General features: G+C 28.9%; 1 protein-coding gene across 2 annotated transcripts; it reads right to left on the reverse strand.

The window, feature by feature from the left end:
* Positions 1 to 2,247: 2,247 nt before the first annotated feature.
* On the reverse strand, positions 2,248 to 12,487 carry LOC145187070 (uncharacterized). 2 transcript variants are annotated; one of them, XM_090096582.1, is made up of 11 exons: positions 12,184 to 12,318; positions 10,951 to 11,023; positions 10,423 to 10,650; positions 10,243 to 10,345; positions 7,960 to 7,993; positions 7,542 to 7,739; positions 5,023 to 5,170; positions 4,763 to 4,859; positions 3,525 to 4,442; positions 2,757 to 2,831; positions 2,248 to 2,635 (listed from the first exon to the last, which is right to left on the reverse strand). In XM_090096582.1, exons 3-11 carry the CDS (start codon positions 10,587 to 10,589, stop codon positions 2,279 to 2,281), a joined length of 2,097 nt encoding a protein of 698 aa, XP_089952708.1. In that variant the 5' UTR covers positions 10,590 to 10,650; positions 10,951 to 11,023; positions 12,184 to 12,318; the 3' UTR covers positions 2,248 to 2,278. The 2 variants fall into 2 exon arrangements, with proteins under 2 accessions (XP_089952708.1, XP_089952709.1); XM_090096583.1 differs by lacking the exon at positions 10,951 to 11,023 and having other exon boundaries at positions 12,184 to 12,487.
* Positions 12,488 to 21,190: the final 8,703 nt, after the last annotated feature.

Here is a 21,190-nt window from a genome sequence, read left to right on the forward strand (position 1 = left end):
GTATAAAAATTTGTACTTTATTTGTTATTACTCGTTATTAAATAAAAAACCGATGCTTAACTTAAAACTGCTGAGATGCAAAAAAGTAAAGTACATCACGTTGAAAATATTAGCGATGATTTTTAAAGAGTTAAGTAATACAAGTGAAAATGTTTTTGAGATGCCTTCAAAAAGCAACTTACGGGATAAATTTTACCTTATTGGTAATTATCTTCAATAGATAATGGGGCGAAAATTACCTTCTACCAAATACGTATTAAGGCTGCTGTTCCACAAACTTCGTATAAAAAAATTCGGCTCACGAGAAAGTGAGGCGCTGTAAATGCAGGAATTTCAAACTTTCTGATAAAAATTAAAATAAAAAGCCAGTCCTGGACGTCAACATCGCAGTTAACAATATTCAGATGCTATTCATTCAACGTAGTTGATGAAAAAAGCCGTATTCAGCTTGAAAATATTCATCTTTCGTGATGAATTTAAATTAACGAAGAAAGCTGCGCACTTACAGAAATTTGTGTGCTTCTCTTTAAGATTTGCTTTTTCACGAGTAAATATTTATTTCGTACAATTGTCAAAGGCACACAAATTTCAATTGCTAAAAACATACGCAAATTTCAATTACTAAAAACACTCTTTCAGAACCAAGATTCCGTAATTTTATACCGCGTTAATAAAAGATAAAAACCATATAATTTTCTGGCAAAGTCCTTGTGTCAGGAAGCCATTGCTTTTCGATAAAAAAGTGCCATCGATAAAAAAGGAAGAGGGTTGAGCGAAATATCAAAAATAAAAGGAATAAAAAGAATAAATATAAAATAAAATGATATTCCAAAAATCTTAGAAAAAGGAATAAATTATTTCAGATCTGCGACAACCGAGTTTTTTACAAGACTTAATATAAATCCTCAAAATGAAGAACAAAAACAAAATTTATTACAAGTAGTGACAGGTGTCCGGCACTGCATTTCAAATTCAAACAAAGGAAACCTCACTGAAATAAGTAGTAAATATATTTAAAGTTCCAGAATATGCAATTGTTCTAGTATTAAACAAATCATTGTTATATATTATTTCTTTTAAATTGTTTCAAATAAATTTAATAAGCACGCACATTTTTTATTTTTCAGCTCAGTCAATGCATAGTACAACTTATTCATCTTTATTAAAAAATCACGTACTTGTTTAAGTGAGACCAGTTGATTAGGGAATTTAAAAACCCAATTTAAAAACCCAGAATTTTACGTTACAAAACCTTTCCATTTTGCCGAAACGGCAACGTTGTACTAACTTAAAATCTAACGTAAATACAATGTTAATACAACGTTGCGTGCCGGCTGGGAAGTTGTTTACTCCTCCATTCGTGAAGCAAGTTATTATCTTATTATGAAATTGGTTTAAAACTTCACAGGAATTCTTTTTTTCTTCAATGAAAAAAGTCAAAAAACATACATACATGCATACATACATACATACATACATACATACATACATACATACATACATACATACATACATACATACATACATACATACATACATACATACATACATACATACATACATACATACATACATACATACATACATACATACATACATACATACATACATACATACATACATACAACAAAGCAGATTTTGCTTCTTTACTTTCTCTAAAAATTTCTATTAAAAACTTTTATAGAAAAAATATTTAATCTATATGATTTTTTTTTATCATAGTAATTTTTTTTTATATCAGTATTTTGCATTAATCAAAAGATTGCCGAATTAAAAAAGTTTTTAACTTTTGTAATTCAGCAATCTTTATAAAAAATGCAGGGTTTTTTTGTTTTAAACAAATAAACCCCAACTTCTCACTTAAAACAAAATTCATCATTTTTTCTTTTATTGTATAAAAATATTTTTCAAAAAACAAATTTGACATTTAAAGTTTTCAAACAAGTGACATTTAATGTTTTCAAACAAGTGACATTTAATGTTTTCAAACAAGTATATAAAAGATAATTGATAAAGATATCTTGGAACTTTGTACTAAAAATATTTACTAACTATAATTGGCAACAGCCTTATGTTAAGACCCTACTTATTACCCGCAATGACATTTTTTAAAACTCAAATTGATGTTTTGAAAAACAAACTGGTAAAAGGAAATCCTGTTGTTTTGTAAAAGTTACAAATTCTGACAGCTCGGTTACCCTTCAGTAAAACATAACTCCCATTCTTTTGAAAATAATAAATTTTGAGTAAACTGAGAAAAAATATGTAATGACTTTATTTACCAAATAAAAGCATTTGCTGATAATTTTTCTCCATTAGCCGCTTTTTCAGAAATTTTTATATAATCCTCAAAAACTTTTCCTTTTCCTTTTAAAGAAGTATCTAATGCTCGAGATTTAAACCTCGATAAATCAGGAGTGTCGTACCCAATTTGTAACGACGTCAAATGCCGAGTTTCATTTTTTGGTGTAAGATGGCATGCAACGAATGTATTATTATTAGTGTAAGTTCCTACGGTTGACGAGTTAAATAAATCATGGAATTCGATTCTAGAAGCTTTATTTGGAATACTAAAGCGGCTGAAAATATCTTCTCGAGGAAACGTAGCTCGTGTAGTAGATGCCGATGATTGACCCTATAAACAGTGAATATTTTTTCGATACAAAATTAACATTTTTTTTCACCTAAAGTCATCGATGTAAATTTTTTTTTTTTGAGAATAAAAAAAATTCGAAAAATTGTTTTAAAATAGTTGCCTGTCCGTCCTTTTTCGATCGCAAAGATGTAAAAAGTGATGTCAATCCACTACGAATATTTGACCAATTGCTGAGCTAAATTGATTAAAAAATTGTTTAAATTGAAAATAAAACTTAAATGAAAATACTAAAATTGCTATACACTGTAAAAAAGAAAGGTTTCGCAAAAGGTTTTTTTACACTCGCATAAATTTTTCTACGATTAGAAAACTTTTTGATGTTTAAAAGAAAGGTTTTTTTGAAAGGGATTCTATTAGAAAACCCTTTAGCAAAGGGTTTTCCGTAGTGAAACATAAGAAACCAATAAATACTGAGTGTCGTTTATTGATATCGAGGCATAATTAAAGAAGGCTAAAGATAGAAAGGGTTTAAAATAGAATTACAATCGCTTAGCAATATGATATTTTAAGTAAAATAAATAGTATTTATATTATTAAATTATATTTGTAATTGTATTTAGTTAAAATTTTTAAAGTAGAATACGCAAAAGAGTATATTTTTTAAGTTATGAAAAATTATTGAATAAAAATATTGAATTATAAATTATAATTTGTAATTCAAATTAAAAACGAAAGTACAAGTTAAAAAAGAGTTTTTCACTTTCGGATTAAAAAAGGTTTTTAAAAAAAGGGTTTTCTTAAAAACCCTTAAAGAGTTCCACCCTCGGGACAAAGTAATAAACCTTTTAGAGCTATTTAAAAAACTCTTTTTTTTTTTACAGTGTATGGTAATTATATAGAGTACAATTGTTGTTTTAAGAAAATTTACCTTTTTCTGAGTAGATAAACAATTGCTAGAGAAAAGCTCAGCTTTTCCAGATTCTCTTACAGGAATTATATTCAATTCACTCAGCGCGTTATCCGTTCGGTTATTTTTTATTTTTGTTAACCTGTTCTTACTGCGTAATAATTTTAACTCATGCAGTCCAAAATTTGCAGCCTGTGAATCTCTTGATTTAATTTTCATAGCCTGACTTTCTCTGACATATTTGGTTGAATCATGCGAATCATGACTTATTTTACTGTTACTTTCATTTTGGAGTTTTATAAAATAGTATGACTGTGGAGCATAACTTGTTCCCTTTATGTCGTTTGAGAACAAATCTGCTTGTGTAATGCTAGATATTTTATTCTTTTTTTTGGGAGGTGGTGATTTTTCAATCAGTTTTTTTGCGATCGATCGATCGTGCAAACAATTTTTCTCAAAGTTATTTGATGTCAAATTGCTATCACTATAAAAACTTTTATGTATAAGCTGTGGCCTATCGTGTCTTTTCGAAGATTTATTTGGAGGTAATGTTTTACTTTCACTTATTGATAATATGCTTGAACTACTTTTATGCGATTGAGACTTAGTAGTATTATGTTTCACAGATGAATCAAAAGAATCTCCTGAATGATTGCGTAATTTTAGTGCTTCTTCTAATTGAGCACGGTCAAAATCATAAAAAATATTCTTGACAAGATTTTCGGATGCTCCTTTATACAACTGCTGCTTATCTCTTTTGCTCTTCGTTGCTAATACGCTTGACCACGTGTCGAGCTGCAGCATAATTTCTTCGTTAATCAATGTTTTGGTTTTTTCTTTAGACTTCATAGATGAAATCATTTTAGGAGTGTGACTTGATTCTTCAAAACGAACCTTTTTAAGTATGCTCTGGTCAGGAACAGAAGATTTAGACATTACCTGAGGAAAACTCATTTAAACAAACTTCTATATTATTCATTAGAATGGAATTGAATTGAAAATAATTTAAAATTGCACTCCGAATAAAACCGTTAAACTTACTTTTGTAACAAGGTTTAAGTAACAAATTTATTTATGAAACTGAATTTTTCTCATCAAAAGCTTTGCTATCTTAAATACATTAAAATTTTTATTTTAATAAAATTTGAAAAAGTCGATTTATTTTAAAAGACTGATATAGAAGTTGATTATCATTCGCTATTATTCGCTATAAATTAAAAAACCAAAAGCCGATGCTTAGAAAGAAAAAATTTGCTTACATTCGTAAGTATGGCCACGCTACTTTCTTTCCCGAGTTTTTTTGCGTAATCCAAAGGTCGCTGATTGGAGTGGTCAAAGCAGTTTACGCTTGCACCGCTATAGATTTGCACCAGCAAAAATATATAAATGAAAAACAATTTTTAAAATTATAATATCAAAAATGTAATAAACAGTTATTGACATAATTGCAATTGCGAAGCTTTTGTTATCATTTCGTATTTTGTTGTTTGAAAAACATAAAATTTCTTTCATAACTTACCACTTTATTAATGTTTGAATTGCTTGATCATGTCCGCACCAAGCTGCAACGTGGAGAGCAGTGGTGAACAATTTGTCTTTTTCATCTGGGTTTACTCCGCAATGTTCAATTAACCATTGAATAATTTTTGAATGACCTTCAGCAGCAGCTACATGATGAAACAAAAAATATAGCTGTAAATTACACATACTTGATGACCTGATTATTTTAGTACAATTTACGCATCGGTTATTTCCTTCCATTTTTTTCCAAAAAAACAATTTATTTCATTCTAAAAAATGCGATTGAGCCAACCGAAAAATCTTTTTCAAAATCAGCTGCTATAATAACTACATATGAAAATATATTTTGTTAAAATCGAAAAATTTAAATCCAGAATGTTCGTAAATTTGGTTAATCGACTCGATACACAACGAGTTCTGTTAATCACAACGAATCAAAAATCTTAATTGACTCGATACACAAGTGTTCTGTTAATCACAACGAATCAAAAATCTTAATCGACTCGATACACAAGTGTTCTGTTCAACATCATTGTGTTCTGTTAATCACAACGAATCAAAAATCTTATTTACAAAATTTCGGTCAAATCAAACTTATTCCGTAAAATGTTCTGATGATGTGGGCGTTACACTACTAATGAAGATGACCTCCAATCCAATCAGTAAATTTTTTTGATTGAGATTAAGACTTAAGATTGTCTTATCAATAAAAAAAACTTATAGTTCATCAGTTTTTTATCTGTTGAGAGCGAAAGAGGCAGTGAAAACATGCAGCAAAATCCCTTAGAACTACCCAGCTTTACACAAAGTACACGGTAAACAAATAAGAACTACTGAAACTATAAATAAAAATCCTAGAGTCACATTTTATACGGTGATTTGCTTTACATTTATACGGTGATTTGCTTTACATTTATACAGTGATTTGCTTTACATTTCTAAGAAACCTGAACTTAAATGACTCAGACAAAAATACTACAAGATACTCTTACTAAAAGTGTTTTATCTAAATATTGTTCAACCCAATATTTAGATAAATAAAAGCAGGTTTAATTGAAGATTGTATCGTTTTTTTTTTTAAAACAAAAAAACAAAAAAAAAACTGTGACTTAATGATGTTATATCTAAATTTGCTTATGCAATTCAATATAATGTTTTATTATACGAATTGACGTTGAAAGTCTATCAACTGCAATTATTAGAGCAATTTTAAATCATTTTTGATAAAATGAGGGCCGCACAACAGCGCAAACAATTGCGTATAAAAAACATTTATGGCCAGTATAAAGTGTTAAATATGAAGATGACAAACGCTGCCCTTAAATAAAAGTATCGTGTTGTAAAACATTGTATTACAACCGTCATTGTTTTTATAAATTAATTATTCTACGATTACCGGCTTTAATAACCATTTATTGCTAAATTATTCTTCGTTTATCGACTTGTAATTTTCTTAAAGAAGCTATAGAGTTCTTTTCTTTAAGAAACTGTAAAGTTTTAAAACCTGTTATCAAAGGTCAAAACATTTTTGTATTTTAATTTAATTGATTTTTCTGAAAATTTTCAGAACAGGTTTTTTAAGTGATTTAAATGATTTAGGAAAATTCTTACAAAGGTAAAAAAATCGTAATAAACATAAAAGTTTTAAGAAAAAAGCAAAAAAAAAAAAAAAGCAAAAAATAAAAATAAAATAAAAAAAGTTAACAGAGGAAAATAATAATAAAAAACAAACAAACAAAGAGTAGTTCTTCGTTTTTCTTTACGCATTCTTTTTTGTATATGTACATATCTGTGTTTATTTTATTTACTTTTCTTTTGATTTGCTCTTTTTTTATTTTAAATTCTTTTTTTACTTTTTTTTTTGATTTATATGCGAGTTATGTGAATTTATGTCTTCTATTATGTAATTAGTTTTTCTTTGAGATTTTTCTTGTTCATTCTTTATCGTGTTTAATTTATAGCGTTTTATCGTGTTTAACTCATAGCGTTTTATCGTGTTTAACTTCAAGCGTTTTATCGTGTTTAACTTTTAGCGTTTTATTAGTATATCACTATTTGCAATGACCTGTGTTTTGTAGTATTTTCATTAAAATTAAGTATAACTTGTTGATTTGGGGTTTTTATCGAATAATTAAGTTAAAGGAAATTATTCGGCAAAATAAACCTGATGGTCAAATTTAAGAGAGACATTTTGAAAAATCATTTTCAATTAATCAAAGTTTTCTGTTTCGGAGTGACATTATTTGTCCCTAACCGAAATTATGGCTAGTATAAGTTATGTTTTTAAAAATAACAGTATACAACTTCAAAAACATTAACATATATTCTTATAAACAAAAAAATTTAGACAACAACAAAAACTTACCATAGTGCAAAAAACTTACCATAGTGCAAAAAAGTTACCATAGTGCAAAAAACTTACCATAGTGCAAAAAACTTACCATAGTGCAAAAAACTTACCATAGTGCAAAAAACTTACCATAGTGCAAAAAACTTACCATAGTGCAAAAAACTTACCATAGTGCAAAAAGGATCTGCCTTCGTTGTCTTTACTATGAACAGCATGAGCTGCTTTAAGCAAATACCGAAGACACTCTAAATTACCCTCCTGAGATGCTACATGAGAGGGAGTCATTCCATTTATTGTTTTCACGTTAGGAGAAGTTGATGAAGTCTTAATCAACCAAATTAAACAGTCAAGTTGCCCTTCTTGAGCTAAAGACACAATAAGCAAAGCATGACAAAGACAATTTGCAACGTAAACATAAAATTTACAGGCCGGTTTGATAATTTTCATGTTATCAAAAAGAACTCAAAGAGATTAAATTTAAACCTGGGTTTAAAATAGCTCATATAATTTACCCTAAAAAGCATTAAAAATCAGAGCCAGAGCAAACAGCATACATACGCAGTAATTTTGTTCATTTTGGCCTACCTGCTATATATAATGGTGTCACGTGAATAGTATCCTGAAAAAAGAAAATTAATTTTTTTGAGTACTCTAAGGAAAATTTTGGTAGAAAAATATATGTTTATGAAGAAAAAAATTATGTGGAATAATGTTTCATAATTTGCGGAAAATTTTTCTCGTAAAGTTGTTAAAATCCTTGTTTTTCTCGGTTGTAATAATCTATAAAACTATAAAACTATTTTTTTTTAATAATATGCACTATCGACAGAAAGTTTAAGGCAGGTTATGATTTTATCCTTTTGATTAAAACATAGTTAAAAATGGAAATTATTGATTAAAAATGTTGAATAATATTTAGTTCTTGTAAATATAACAATTAGATTAAAAATTAGACTTGAAATGATTTATTTATTCGTTTAATTCTAAAAATTTAGTACCTGCTTTTAAAATATTTTCAAATCGAGCCTACCAGTAAATATTTACATAGAATCATATTTTCCCCAAATTCATAAAGGGTTAAAATAGTTTTATGTAAAATGTGATTGGAGCTTAAACCTCAATTGTTTTTTAAGGCTAAATTTTTGTTTTGGTTTTCCTCAGTCAATTACAAATTAAGTTAAGGGAACAAGATTACAAATTAAGTTAAGGCTTTTGAACATTGAACAATGATTTAAAGTTATTGTAGCTTATTACGAAAATCGACGGTTAAACAACACCTCTATTTGAAATTGAGCTCAATGATGGTAAATTCAGTTCTATTAAATTTCAGAACTTTGAGGTGACCATCATGCACACCTTTAAATTATCACCAGATTTTTCTTGTAAAAGAGGCAAATAATATTTCAAATAATGTACAATTAGCTATCATATTATATATCTTTTTTTAATAGATACAATCAACCTAGAAATTTGATTTTTTAAGAAAAGGTCATTGTAAAGCAATATTATATATATAAATAGTATTTTCTTTACCGTTTTCATGCATTAATTTTTTCTAATGCAGGTTTGAAGCAAACGAGTTCAAAATTTTAAATAAGTCAAGAATAACAGCAATTAAAGAATTATTATCCTAGAGTTTTATTCTGTGAGAATTGTAAGACAACCCCCCACCTTCGAAGTTTTTAGTTGACTTGAGAAAAAACTTTTAATGAAGAGAAGCTTTAACTCGAAATAGACATTATGTGTAGTTGTAATGGTTGCAGGTTTTTAAATACACAGTTATGTTGATGGTGGTAGCTAAATTGTAATGACAACTCCAGCTCCTGTTACTTCTCTGCGAAGGACTTTTATTTGGTGATGCTAAATACCAATTTTTTTTTTTTTTTTTTGAGTTCAAATGGAAAATTAAAAAGAAATTTTTATTAATGTAAAAGTGTAATGAAGTTATAATTGGTAAAATATCTTAGATTAAAATCAATCAGATGAAAATCTAACTGGAGATAATTTTAGGGGTTTAGATCTTTCCCAGTTTTAAGCTTTTAGCTTAAAACTTGGAAAGATACTGTAATGTTCAAAAATATTGTAATGATCAACCCTCCAGTCATGTCGGAGTTGTGAAAATGAATTCAATGGATTCCTAGACCTCATTGACCCTAATCAAGACAATTGAAACGTAAAAATCAGGTAAAAAAAAAGAGGAATTTATGGTTTTTAATTCCTAATTTTTTTTTTAGCAATTATTAAATTAAACAATTAATTCTAAAATTGTTTTATAAAAATAATTTATTCTGTAAATAGCTCGCTAAAAAAACAATGTTACAAAAATTAGAAAACAATTGCATAAGAGAGCATCTACAAAGATATATGGGACAAGTGTCAAGGCGTAAAACAGACGCTAGAGAGGAATATTAGTTTATAGCTAGTTTGACAAGTTTTCTGATATTTTGAACTGTATGTGTCCAATCATTCTCGTTAATTTATAGGGTTTAGGGTTGCAAAGTAAATTAAATAAAAGTTACAAATATTTTGATATCCCTATCTGAATTTCGTCGTCCAATTTTTTACGATAAATTGCACAACTTCAAGAAAATCGATAAATATTGAAAAATATTGTAATGTTAGAAAATATAAAAACTTGTACAATACGATATTTTTTCTGATAGTTTAATTGAAAAATAAAATAAAAGAATAAAAACGCGTTAAAATAAAGTTAAAATAAAAATGAGCTTGAGCTCACCTTTTGGACGCACAAAAATTTAATTTTTGATGAGTCATTATTTTTACTGTACTACAGCCAATTTTCCTTCTCAGAATCCCGAGGAGATTTTCTGTTAAGATTATATAACTATTTGATGTGTAATTTCTCACCTTAAGTGAAACACTATCTTTATTTACTTCATGCAAGTATTGCAAGATTTGCAAATGACCGAAACATGCAGCAAAATGTGCTGGTGTAGCCCCAGTGCTGGATCTGAACATAAAAAAATTTGCATACATTTTCAAAAAACATGTATAAATAAAATTTATATGTATACATATAAATGTTACCGTGAACACGGATCTCCACCAAATTGTACGAGCCATTTCAAACAAGTAAGTTCTCCATCAGCAGCCATCTTGTGCATTAATGATAAACCTAAGCTATCAACATCGTTTGGTTTTAACAAACCAGACTCGTATGACTCTTGAAACGTGCGAATGAGATGGTCAGTCATTATTTAGAAAAGTATTTTACAATATAGTTGGTCTGAATAAAGGCACTGGGTACCAAAGCAACTGAAAGAAGAAAAAAGAGTCACAACTATAACATTATCAACTTATGTTAAAAAAAACTGTTAATTGGAAGTAACACAGGAAGTATTCTTTTTTTTCTTAGAAAACTGATACGTATTATCCAAGTTTTAAAACAATGGTTTTGCAGTAATTATAGTAAAGAGCATACAGTGGGCGACATAATAAATGAACAGTGGACGACATGTTTAATGAACAGTGGATGACGTATTTAATGTACATGGAACAACATAATTAATGAACAGTGAACGACACAGTTAACATATAGTGGACGACACTACTTACATAAAGTAACGTCATACGTGGAGGTAGTAACATTTTGGTACGGGATGCTTTTTCGTCATGGAGTATTGAGAACCTTATGAAAATTAAAGAAAAACAAACATATAATGTGTATGTTGCCCTGTTAAAGGATAATTTGAAATCCTCGCTAATAAACCATTTTTAATTTCAAATACATTTCGAAGGTAGCTACAGACTTTTTCCTCAATCTCCTGAATATGGAGATTGAGGAAAAACTCTGTAGCTACCTTCGACAGTTTACACACATTTTACTTCAGTGTAAACATAAAATCAAGTTTAACAAAACTAATGTTAATAATAATCCTTTGTTTATCGCTAATTGAAGGCATTTAAAGTAAATTAAGATTGTAAGCTTATTTAACGTCACCTTTAGGATTGTAGTCCATTCTGCCGGCATGCGTTCGCAGGAAACCCTTTTGTTGGTTCGACCATCCATAAAAATTTTCGCAGCATTATATATATTACTTTTACCCACTTCAAAACTAAAGAAACTTTAGTTCTTTAGTTTTTCAGATCAGTAGGATCATGTTTTATTTTTCCTCACATGGTTCCAAAAGTGTACACTTATTTTAATCGTTTTACAACTGGTTTTCTCACACCGTTTATCATCTGAGTTTTTCAGTTTAAACTTCGATTTATCCAACCGTAATATTCGTCTCCACCTTTCAAAATTTGATATCTGTGGTCGTTTGGAAAATCCAAACATACTGTTTAGTTTTTTGCCGATAAGAATGGTTTTTTGCTGCACGATATTTACACAACCATGCATCATTCGAATGTCACAGTATTTTCCGAAATATCATTCCTACATATGGTTACTTGATTTACTTAAACACCTTTAATTATTAACAAACAACAAAAGGATGTCACATTAATTGTGTAAAGTTGATTTCGACGACAGAATTTGTTCCTTACATGAATACTTATTGTGATACTTTGAACTTTTAATGAAAAATATTTATTCACGTTATTTTTTTATTATTATTTATTTTATAGTTAATTACATGAATTAAAAAAAAAAAAAAATCTAAAATTCAAATGTTTTGTTACCAATCATTTAAAAAAATATTATGCTAGTAAACTACGTTATATTGTTCAAAGTACGAACTATTAAATGCAGAAAATAACAGACATTTTTAGTACCAAGAATTAAAATATTTTTTTTACTTAAAAACTTGCTCCTTTTCACTATTCTATCCTTTCAAGCAATTTTACCTTTCATCGTTTCTCTTCAGTTTCTCGTTCAAAGAAATTTTCTTTTTCGGGTTTATATCTTCATTATTATTCGTCGTTTTTGTGTCGAACGTCTTCGTTTTAAACTTGTAAAATTTCTACTTTCTTAAAACTTAAACGACAAAAAAGAGTTCAAAAGAAAATTAACAGTGTTCGTAGGGTCATAAGATAATTTGATCAGCGAATTAAAAACATCGATGGAGCACTTAAAGTTAAAACGCAGGAAAAGAAAAATTATTTTTTTATTTTTGACTTTCATTTTAAATTAAACTTTTTGATTTATCGCGTTAAAAAAAAAAAAGTTTGCAAGCTGTTTTCGTTTTGAGCTATTATCTATACACAGTTGCTAAGCAACAACTTCATAATCATCCATTTTTTACTTGCATTTGAAATGACCTGAAATATTAAATCATGTATATTTCATGGTGTTGGCTAAAATGTGTAAACTTCAGCTGAAATATCTAGGGATTTATATCTTCGGTGTCCGTCTAAAATATATGTTGATACATTACAATTTACATTTAGGTTAGTTTTAAGGTATATTTAACTTAAAAATCCATATATCTCAAAAGTTGCGAAATGTAAAATGTCTGTTTTTTTTCCCGCGGTCTTCAGTTGTTCTCGAAGTTTACTACCTTCTTTTACCTTACTCAAGTTTAAAGTTTTTTTGTTATTTGTTGTTTTTTTTTACTTTAAGTATACTTTTAAAAATATTTTAAATTTATCAGTATTTAGTTTACTTACTATTTCTTATATAAATATTTTTTCCTTCTCTTTTTTTTTGTAATGTTTTTGTTAAAAGCCTAAAAGCACTTTTACTTTTTTCATCAAACAAAAAATCTGTTGAAAATTGTAAAAAACCGTTCGCTGGATAGTAAAATGCAGGACTTTTTTTTTTATTATTTATAATTTATTACATGTCCAGTACTTTTTATTTTAGTATTTTTATGAAATCTGTTTTAAAAAGTATTATTAAGTATCCTGTGTTTTGATATTAATAAACAAAATCACTACTCACCGGTTTTGATACCAAAAATGGATATTGAGCTCTAAATTGTAAAGCAAAAGAACTTTACCATTTCAAGGCCCAGATTTGCCTAAATTTAGAGGGTTATGACCAGTGTGTGATAATACCTTCCATCTAGGAAAAGATCAAATTCTAGAAAATTTTGTGACACCAAACTTAATTCTAAACAAAAAAAATCTTACCTTTAACCTCTTGGTTAGATGATATATTACTTTAATGTCATTTCAAATTTTTTGTTTAAAAGTTCTTTTTTGTTAGGATGATATATTTTTATATTAGGATGCATCAAAAACTTTTTTTAAAAATATGTTATTTTTTGGACTTAGGAAAGTGTTCTGTATCAATTTATTTTTATAAATATATAAATTAACTACTAAAAAATATTATCTACTAAAAAAATAACAGCTAAAAATTACAACTTATCTATCTCTGTTTAAATAGTATACTCTTTTAATTATGTTTTGTCTTTGTTCTAAAGTTGACAATTAACTAAAAAAAACTTAATTTATAAACTATATTTGTTGAATTAATTTTCTCAAGACCTTTATACTCAATAAGTTTCTAGGATTCAATAGATACTTAGCTCAAGAATATATATGGCAACGTGTGCTATCTTGCTTAAAGAAAGTTTATTGATGAGGTTCAAAAGGGTTCAGAAGTTTTTTTTTCTAAATACCTTATATAGCGTTCAGCTTTCATTGTTTCATTTTTAGGAAGAGTTCTTTTGCTCTGTTTACCACTAAATCAACCCCAAACCATAACATGCGCGTTATATTTGAAAGTTCTTTTGGTGCATTTAGGATTAAATCGGTTTGAATCGCGGGGGCAATTCACTCGCATTTAACCTCTACTTATCAGCGAAAAGTGATTTTTGTTTGACCACAAGATGGTGGTTCATTCTTTTCTTAACCATAGCTGCTGTAAGCAATGGTTTTTGCGCTGATATACGACATGGTAAGCTTAGGTTTTTTTAAGCCTATCTTAAACTGTTCTAACTGACTCTTTTCCATGCAATGACAGGTGCATTTTTTTCAATTTTTCAACAATAAATCGGGGATTTTTGATCTTCTCTCTTTTAATCTATGCATCAGTATCCTTAGTAGTTAATCTAGGTCTACGATTATGCTTTTTATTTGAAGGAATTACTCTAAAACGAAGATTTTTAGCTTGTGCTAGAATTTTAAAAACACTGGTTTTCGATCTCTTGTTATGCTCCATTATTATTTTGAAAGGAACTTTTTCTCTACGCTAAGCAATTATTTGGGCTTTTTCCACATCTGTAAACTCTTTACCTCGCATTGTAAATTTTCGTATATCATTAAAACACCAATGTACAACTGCTAGACACACAATAACCTTAAAATCCATACTAATATTGACAGAAACTAGAAATATTGGCACGTGTTAAAAATACATGAAATTATTTCAGATATCCGCAAAACTTTTGCTCTAGCTGTTGATCACATTGCATGATGCTTGAAGAACTTTTTTATTTTACTGTAACTAATTATTAGTTAGGGTAACAAAAATGTAACATAAAACAGGGTAACAAAAAGCTCTGTTAATGTGGTTTCTATTTTAGTTAATACAAATCATATGAAAAGAGTTTTATATTAATACAAATCATATGAAAAGAGTTTTATATTAATACAAATCATATGAAAAGAGTTTTATATTAATACAAATCATATGAAAAGAGTTTTGCTTAATTCTGTTTGTCAAATGTATGACCCATGTCTCATGGTGCTCAAGTTTCATGGGGCACCATGAGATATGGACACCATAAAACAAAGCAATTATATAGCGACATTAAAGTATTGTGACAAATCTTTTTGAGTTGTAATCAGTAACTACTAGATGTATTGTTTAACTTATTATTTAAATCAGAACATGTCAAAGCTCAGCGTGGTATCAAATCATGGCATGACCATGAATTGAATTTTTATACAGTATAAAGCCTCCTTGTTATTGCTTTAATACTTTTAGATTAGAATGAAGAGCTATGTAAGAAAAACTAGTATTGGAACCTTCTCGAGTAATTCAATGGAGGGGCGCTAATTTACTTCTCTAACCCCCCCCCCCCCCCATTTTAATTTTTGATTATGATAGAGAATTTTAGAGAACTTTATCCTGATTAAGAATCCTATAAAAACATAGACCTGAAAAAGGAAAGTTCTCTAATTTGATGTTAAAGTGTCAAAAATATATACCAAAAACGCTAATATTCGCCATCTTTTTTTATAACACTTAAAATTTCACTATTTAATTACGCCGCCTGGTTTCTGTAGTTGAAAGTAATTAAAATTCTAATGAAAATTCAGTATTTATGAAAATTCTGTAATTATAAAAGACTCTCTGTAAGATATGTTTCTGTATTTCTGTTTTAAAATTAAAATGGCGAATGCTAGATGACCGACTATTATTGAGTTTGATAGCGTTAATTTACCGGAAATTGGTCGCAGGTTTAAAAACAATAATAACGAGTGTATCCGTTGGTGCAGGGAGTTTGGTTTACTTGCTATCAATATGATCTGTCCTCGATGTAACATCCAGATCAACGAACAAAATAGTGATAATGTCGATGGAAAGATTTGGGAGATGCATGCAAATACAATGCAAAAAGAAAATAAGTATTCGTGTTGGGAGTTTTTTTAAAAGATCTCAACTGAAACTTTGGCAAATAATATTACCTATATTTGGACTCGTAGCGCCGAAACTTTGGCAAATAGTATTTATTTATATTCGGACTCGTAGCGCCGGAAAAAGTTGTGGCCTTTCAGTAAAAGACATTCAAAAGGATTTAGAAATTGGTAGCAATAAAACTGTTGTTGATTGGAATCAATTTGTAGAGACATTGCCGTTACTTATTTCCTTAACAACCCTGTGCAATTAGCTTTAAATTTGGCTTTGCTTCTTTACCATATTGCCTCCTATGTTTGGACCCATAAATCGAGAAATGATTCCCAATTATTTGTCAGAATTTATGTGGGCGCAATGTTTTAAAGAACATTCTTATTTTCACTTTTGGAACCAAGTTGTAGATGAATATCCCGTTTGATTAATATTTTTGTAGGCGCTACTGCAGTTTCTCCCCCCCCCCCCCTTTTTTTTTTTTATTTTTGATTATGATAGAGAATTTTATGCTGATTCAGAAAAATATAAAAACATGGACCTGAAAATCAACGGAAAGTGCTCTATTTCGAAGTCAAAGTTGAAAAAAATCCCACTAAAAACCCAAATATTCGCCATTTTGAGAATATTAAGTTAATGATTTTTTAGCTGACAAAAGCAATACATTTATAGCATGGTTTTTACATTAAAAAAAGTCGTTAGAGTATGTTTATCTCGCGCAATTTTCGTGGCAATGAAAATAGCCGTTTTTTGATTTATTAGAGAATAAACTATATTGCAAGTAATGTACTTTTGTAATGAATTTTAAAAAAGAATTCAGCAGTTTTGTTTCCTAAAAGAAGAACTTTTGAAACTTAGTTCATAGTTGTTTTATCACATGTAAAATTTAGAAAATGTCATCTTTAAACCGTTTTTTTTAATAAAAAAAACCAGCGTACAATACAATAATAATTATTCATCAGTTTGTCTACATTCCCACACTCTACGTTCAACTTTTATTTGAAATCTTCCATTAATTTCATTTCGTTTATTACACTTTCGTTATAACACTTTAAAATAGTAATGCGAAGGCTGATGGAAACCAGGTCTTTTTATTGCGCAATGTAACGGTAATTAACTTTCGTTAAAAATGAAAGCGTTTTGAAAAAAAATGGCGAATATTAGGGTTTTTAGTGGGATTTTTTTCAACTTTGACTTCGAAATAGAGCACTTTCCGTTGATTTTCAGGTCCATGTTTTTATATTTTTCTGAATCAGCATAAAATTCTCTATCATAATCAAAAATAAAAAAAAAAAAAGGGGGGGGGGGGGAGAAACTGCAGTAGCGCCATTTTTGTATATAGTAATATCTAAAATCATTAATATATTTTTAAAAAAATCTATATAATCTGAAAATAAGAAAAAAACTTATTGAAATTCGAAGTTTTTTCAAGAAAAAAATACTTAAATAAAAAGAAAATACACAACAAATTTATCCATAAAATGTTTTAGCGAAATAAAAACCGGGCTATAAAGTTTTTTTAATGAATAATTTCATGTTTATGGCATTAATTATAAACTTAGTCGTGTTTCAAAAGAGATGGCGAATATTAGCGTTTTTGGTACATTTTTTTGACACCTCAACATCAAAATAGAGAACTTTCCTTTGGTTTTCAGGTCTATGTTTTTATAGGATTCTTAATCATAAAATTCTCTATCATAATCAAAAATAAATATAGGGGGGTAGAGAAATAAATTACCACCCAATGGAGGTAGCTGCTGATTTAGTATTAACAGGAGGGTGTTCATTAAGAAATGAATTCTTTAAGCATTCGAATGCAAGAAGGATGTTCTTTGTCAAGAATTGCATCTTTCAATAATTACAATGTACAAAAGTTTTTTGCTAATTTAGAGGCACTGTATTTAAGAGAAGCAAATTTTGGTGATGGATTTCGCATTTGGAATCTGGATGAAACAGCTACCACCACTGTACAAAGATGTAATAAAATAATTACTAAAAAAGGCATCAAGCAAGTTAACTCTGTGACAAGTAGAGAGTGTGGAACTTTGGTGACAAGTTGTTATTTCATAAGTGCCTCACGTGCTACCATACCACCTGCAATGATATTCCCACAAAGAAAGTTTAAGCAACTATGCTTAATAATGCACCATCTGGATCTCTTGGTCTTGCAAATCCAACTGGATGGATGAATACAGAGTTATTTGTAGAAGTAATTCAACATTTTATATCAAAAACATTCTTGTCAAAGGAAAATCCATTCCTACTTATATTTGATAATCACGAGAGCCACTTATCTATAAAAGCTCTTGATCTTGCAAAGAATAATGGTGTTACTATTCTTACTATACCACCACATAGTAGTCACAAAATGCAACCCTTAGATGTCTCTGTATTTGCTCCATTCAAAGTTTATTATAATGATGCAGTAAAATCTTGGCTTCTAAATCATCCTGGAGTGCCAAGCATAATTTACGAAATTACATCTTGTGTTAACATCGCATATGAAAAAAAATTTATTATTACAAACATTCAAAGTGGATTTAGGAAAAGTGGAATATCTCCTTTTGACAAGAATGTATTTTCAGAAGCAGATTTTTTATGTAGTGTTGTTACTGATAGAAACAATCCAAATACATATAAAGCAAATACTGGAGAAACTCTGAATAATAATAATTTGTTACTCTCAATAGAAAAGCTTCAAGAGCCTTTTGTCAATTCTGAGCCAAGTACAAGTGAAGCCAATGATTCTAAAGTTATTAACTTCGTAAGCCCTTCTCAGTTTAACGTATTTCCAAAGGCCGCTGAAAGAAAAAAGAAAAGAAAACCTCATGAGAAAGCTAGCAGCATAATAGCAACAGATACACCAACAAAAACTGTACTCAATTTAAAAGAAAAGAAAAGTATGATAAAGAAACAAATATCTTATCAGAAGAAAAAAAATGTTTCAGAAAGTGATTTATTAAGTGATGAACATGATTCTTATTATTAATTTTAAAATATTATAACGAGTCTTTAGAATAACTTGTTTCTTTTTTTTGTATAAATTTTTCGTGTTGCTGTCCTACATTTTAAAATTTTTTGTGTTGCTTTCCTACATTTTAAAATTTTTCATTATCCTATTTCATGGTGCCCAATAGACTGTATCAAGGTACCCTGCCTATGGGGTACCTTGATACAAAATTCGAATTTTACTCAATAAGTTTTTATGAGTTTGACCTCTTTTATTTTATTAATTTAAGAATTTAATTTTGAAAGTGTAATATTTATCTACAAATTGCACTAATTGCTCAAAAAAAAGTGTTTAAAAATGTAGTTACAAAACAAAAACCAAAAGTGTTTCATGGTGCCCCTCTCTCCCCTATGCAGTTTCAAACAAATCGTTTTATCAAGAATAAAAAGATTAAAAATTTGATATTGAAAATAAAATACAACACTAAATATTCTTAATATAAACCTAGAAAATCTAAAGCAAATAGTAGAAAAGTGGAAGGATTCAGGAGATTTTTTTTTTGGGGGGGGGGGGGGGGCATTAATAGAAAGATCTATCACTGGGTTATTGGTGAATTAAGTTCAGATACACCAATTTATTCTAATGAAACATTTTAAATCATTTGAAATATGCATGGAAACTATATCGTAACATGTAAAATTTTATCATTTTTTGTGGATTAGCTGCATATTTAAAACTTATATATGACTTAAGTGATTCTCATAAAAATGATTTAAGTGATTCTCATAAAAGTAATTTTGATGAAATAATACAAATCAGTGCTACTCAAGGAAAAATGCTGTTTGTTTATCAAGCTCATGAAGAAAGTATATAAATTATATAGAAAATTTATGTCTTGTTGGATGTAACCTATAAAACCACTAAGTATGCTCTCCCATTATTCTTTTGGAAGTATTTTGCTATTGTACATGCAGTTATTTTTGTCATAACATAATCCTCTGCAAACATATTTTTGTGAATTCGGAGACTGAAAAAAGCTTCTTTCAAACAACTTAGTTCATTAGATGATATAGCTTTAGTTTTTCCCCATACTGCTTCTAAGGAACACTCAGTCAGTGAGCATTTTCCTTTTGAAAAAGTAGTACTCATTACAAATATATGCTAAGTTGAAAACAAAATGAGTATGCAGAAAAATTATAAACTATCTAATTTAGCAACTTATTTTGATATATCATTTATGCTAACATGTTCAGCTTTTTTACCAATAAAAAACATACGTTACTCAAATATCAATTTTTTTCTGAAGACTCCTTTTTTGAGTTTAAAAAAGCTACGCATTCTTTTAAGGTATAATTTATCTTTGTTTTTGGTTGGGGTGGGAGTTAAGTTAGTTTTAATCTAACTAAAATTAGCCGACTAACTTTTTAGTCTAACTAAAATTAGCCGACTAACTTTTTAGTCTAATCAAAATTAGTTCACTAAAACAAGATTTAGTGCTAAAAAAAACTGAATAACTTATACCATGAAATTATATGAACATCCCATGTAACATTTTAACATTGGGCCACTGCTGGCCCAACGCTGACATAAACAGTGGCCCAGTGCTGGCTACCGGCATTGGTCCTGTATCGTTTTGATTATCGGCCCAATGCCGGTCCAGAAACGGCAAAAAGCACTAAACTTGCGCTGGGCCGACAGTAAAACTAGCATTGGGCCAATAGCAACATTTGCAGAAGGCCGGTAGTAAAACTTGTATACGTTGATATTAAAACATGCGTTGGGCTGATGGTCAAACTGGCATACGCCAGTTTGGAATATTCCGCTGGTACAAAACTTGCATTGGGCAGATAGAAAAAAATTCTTTTTAATTTTTTAGTTTTAAAATTCATCAAACTAACTCTTGCGAAATTTAGTAGTATGATATAGAAAAAAAATTAACAAATAAAATTAATAAATTTAATAAAGCTAACTTACTTACAAAACTTAATTACAAAATTAAATAATATTAATTTAACAATATAGTATTTTCAAGGTAATAAAGCATTAGTTGTCTGTTTAGTTTTTGATTTTTCATATCGTCAATGACGGCCACCATCTCTATCTACAGCTTGTCGAAGCCAGTTTTGAATATTTTTATCGATAGATGCATCTTTTGCATTATTCGAAGATGGGCTTTGGCGGACGGCATCTGAGTGAAAGCCAAAATTAACAAAATATAAACTCGGGTAACATGTAATAGGTACGTGCGTATCTGCGATATACGGCACCGATTTTAAAGATAAAATCGGTGACCATTTTTTCACCGCGTGCTTGAGGTAGGTGTCGTAAGAATGGATTTTTCTCGTCTTTTTTTTAGAATTTTATATTCACTTAGATAATAT

This window comes from Hydra viridissima, unplaced genomic scaffold (assembly GCF_058129835.1).
Source record: "Hydra viridissima isolate aposymbiotic clone 2 unplaced genomic scaffold, HvirCarnegie_v1 scaffold_8, whole genome shotgun sequence".
NCBI lineage: Eukaryota > Metazoa > Cnidaria > Hydrozoa > Anthoathecata > Hydridae > Hydra > Hydra viridissima.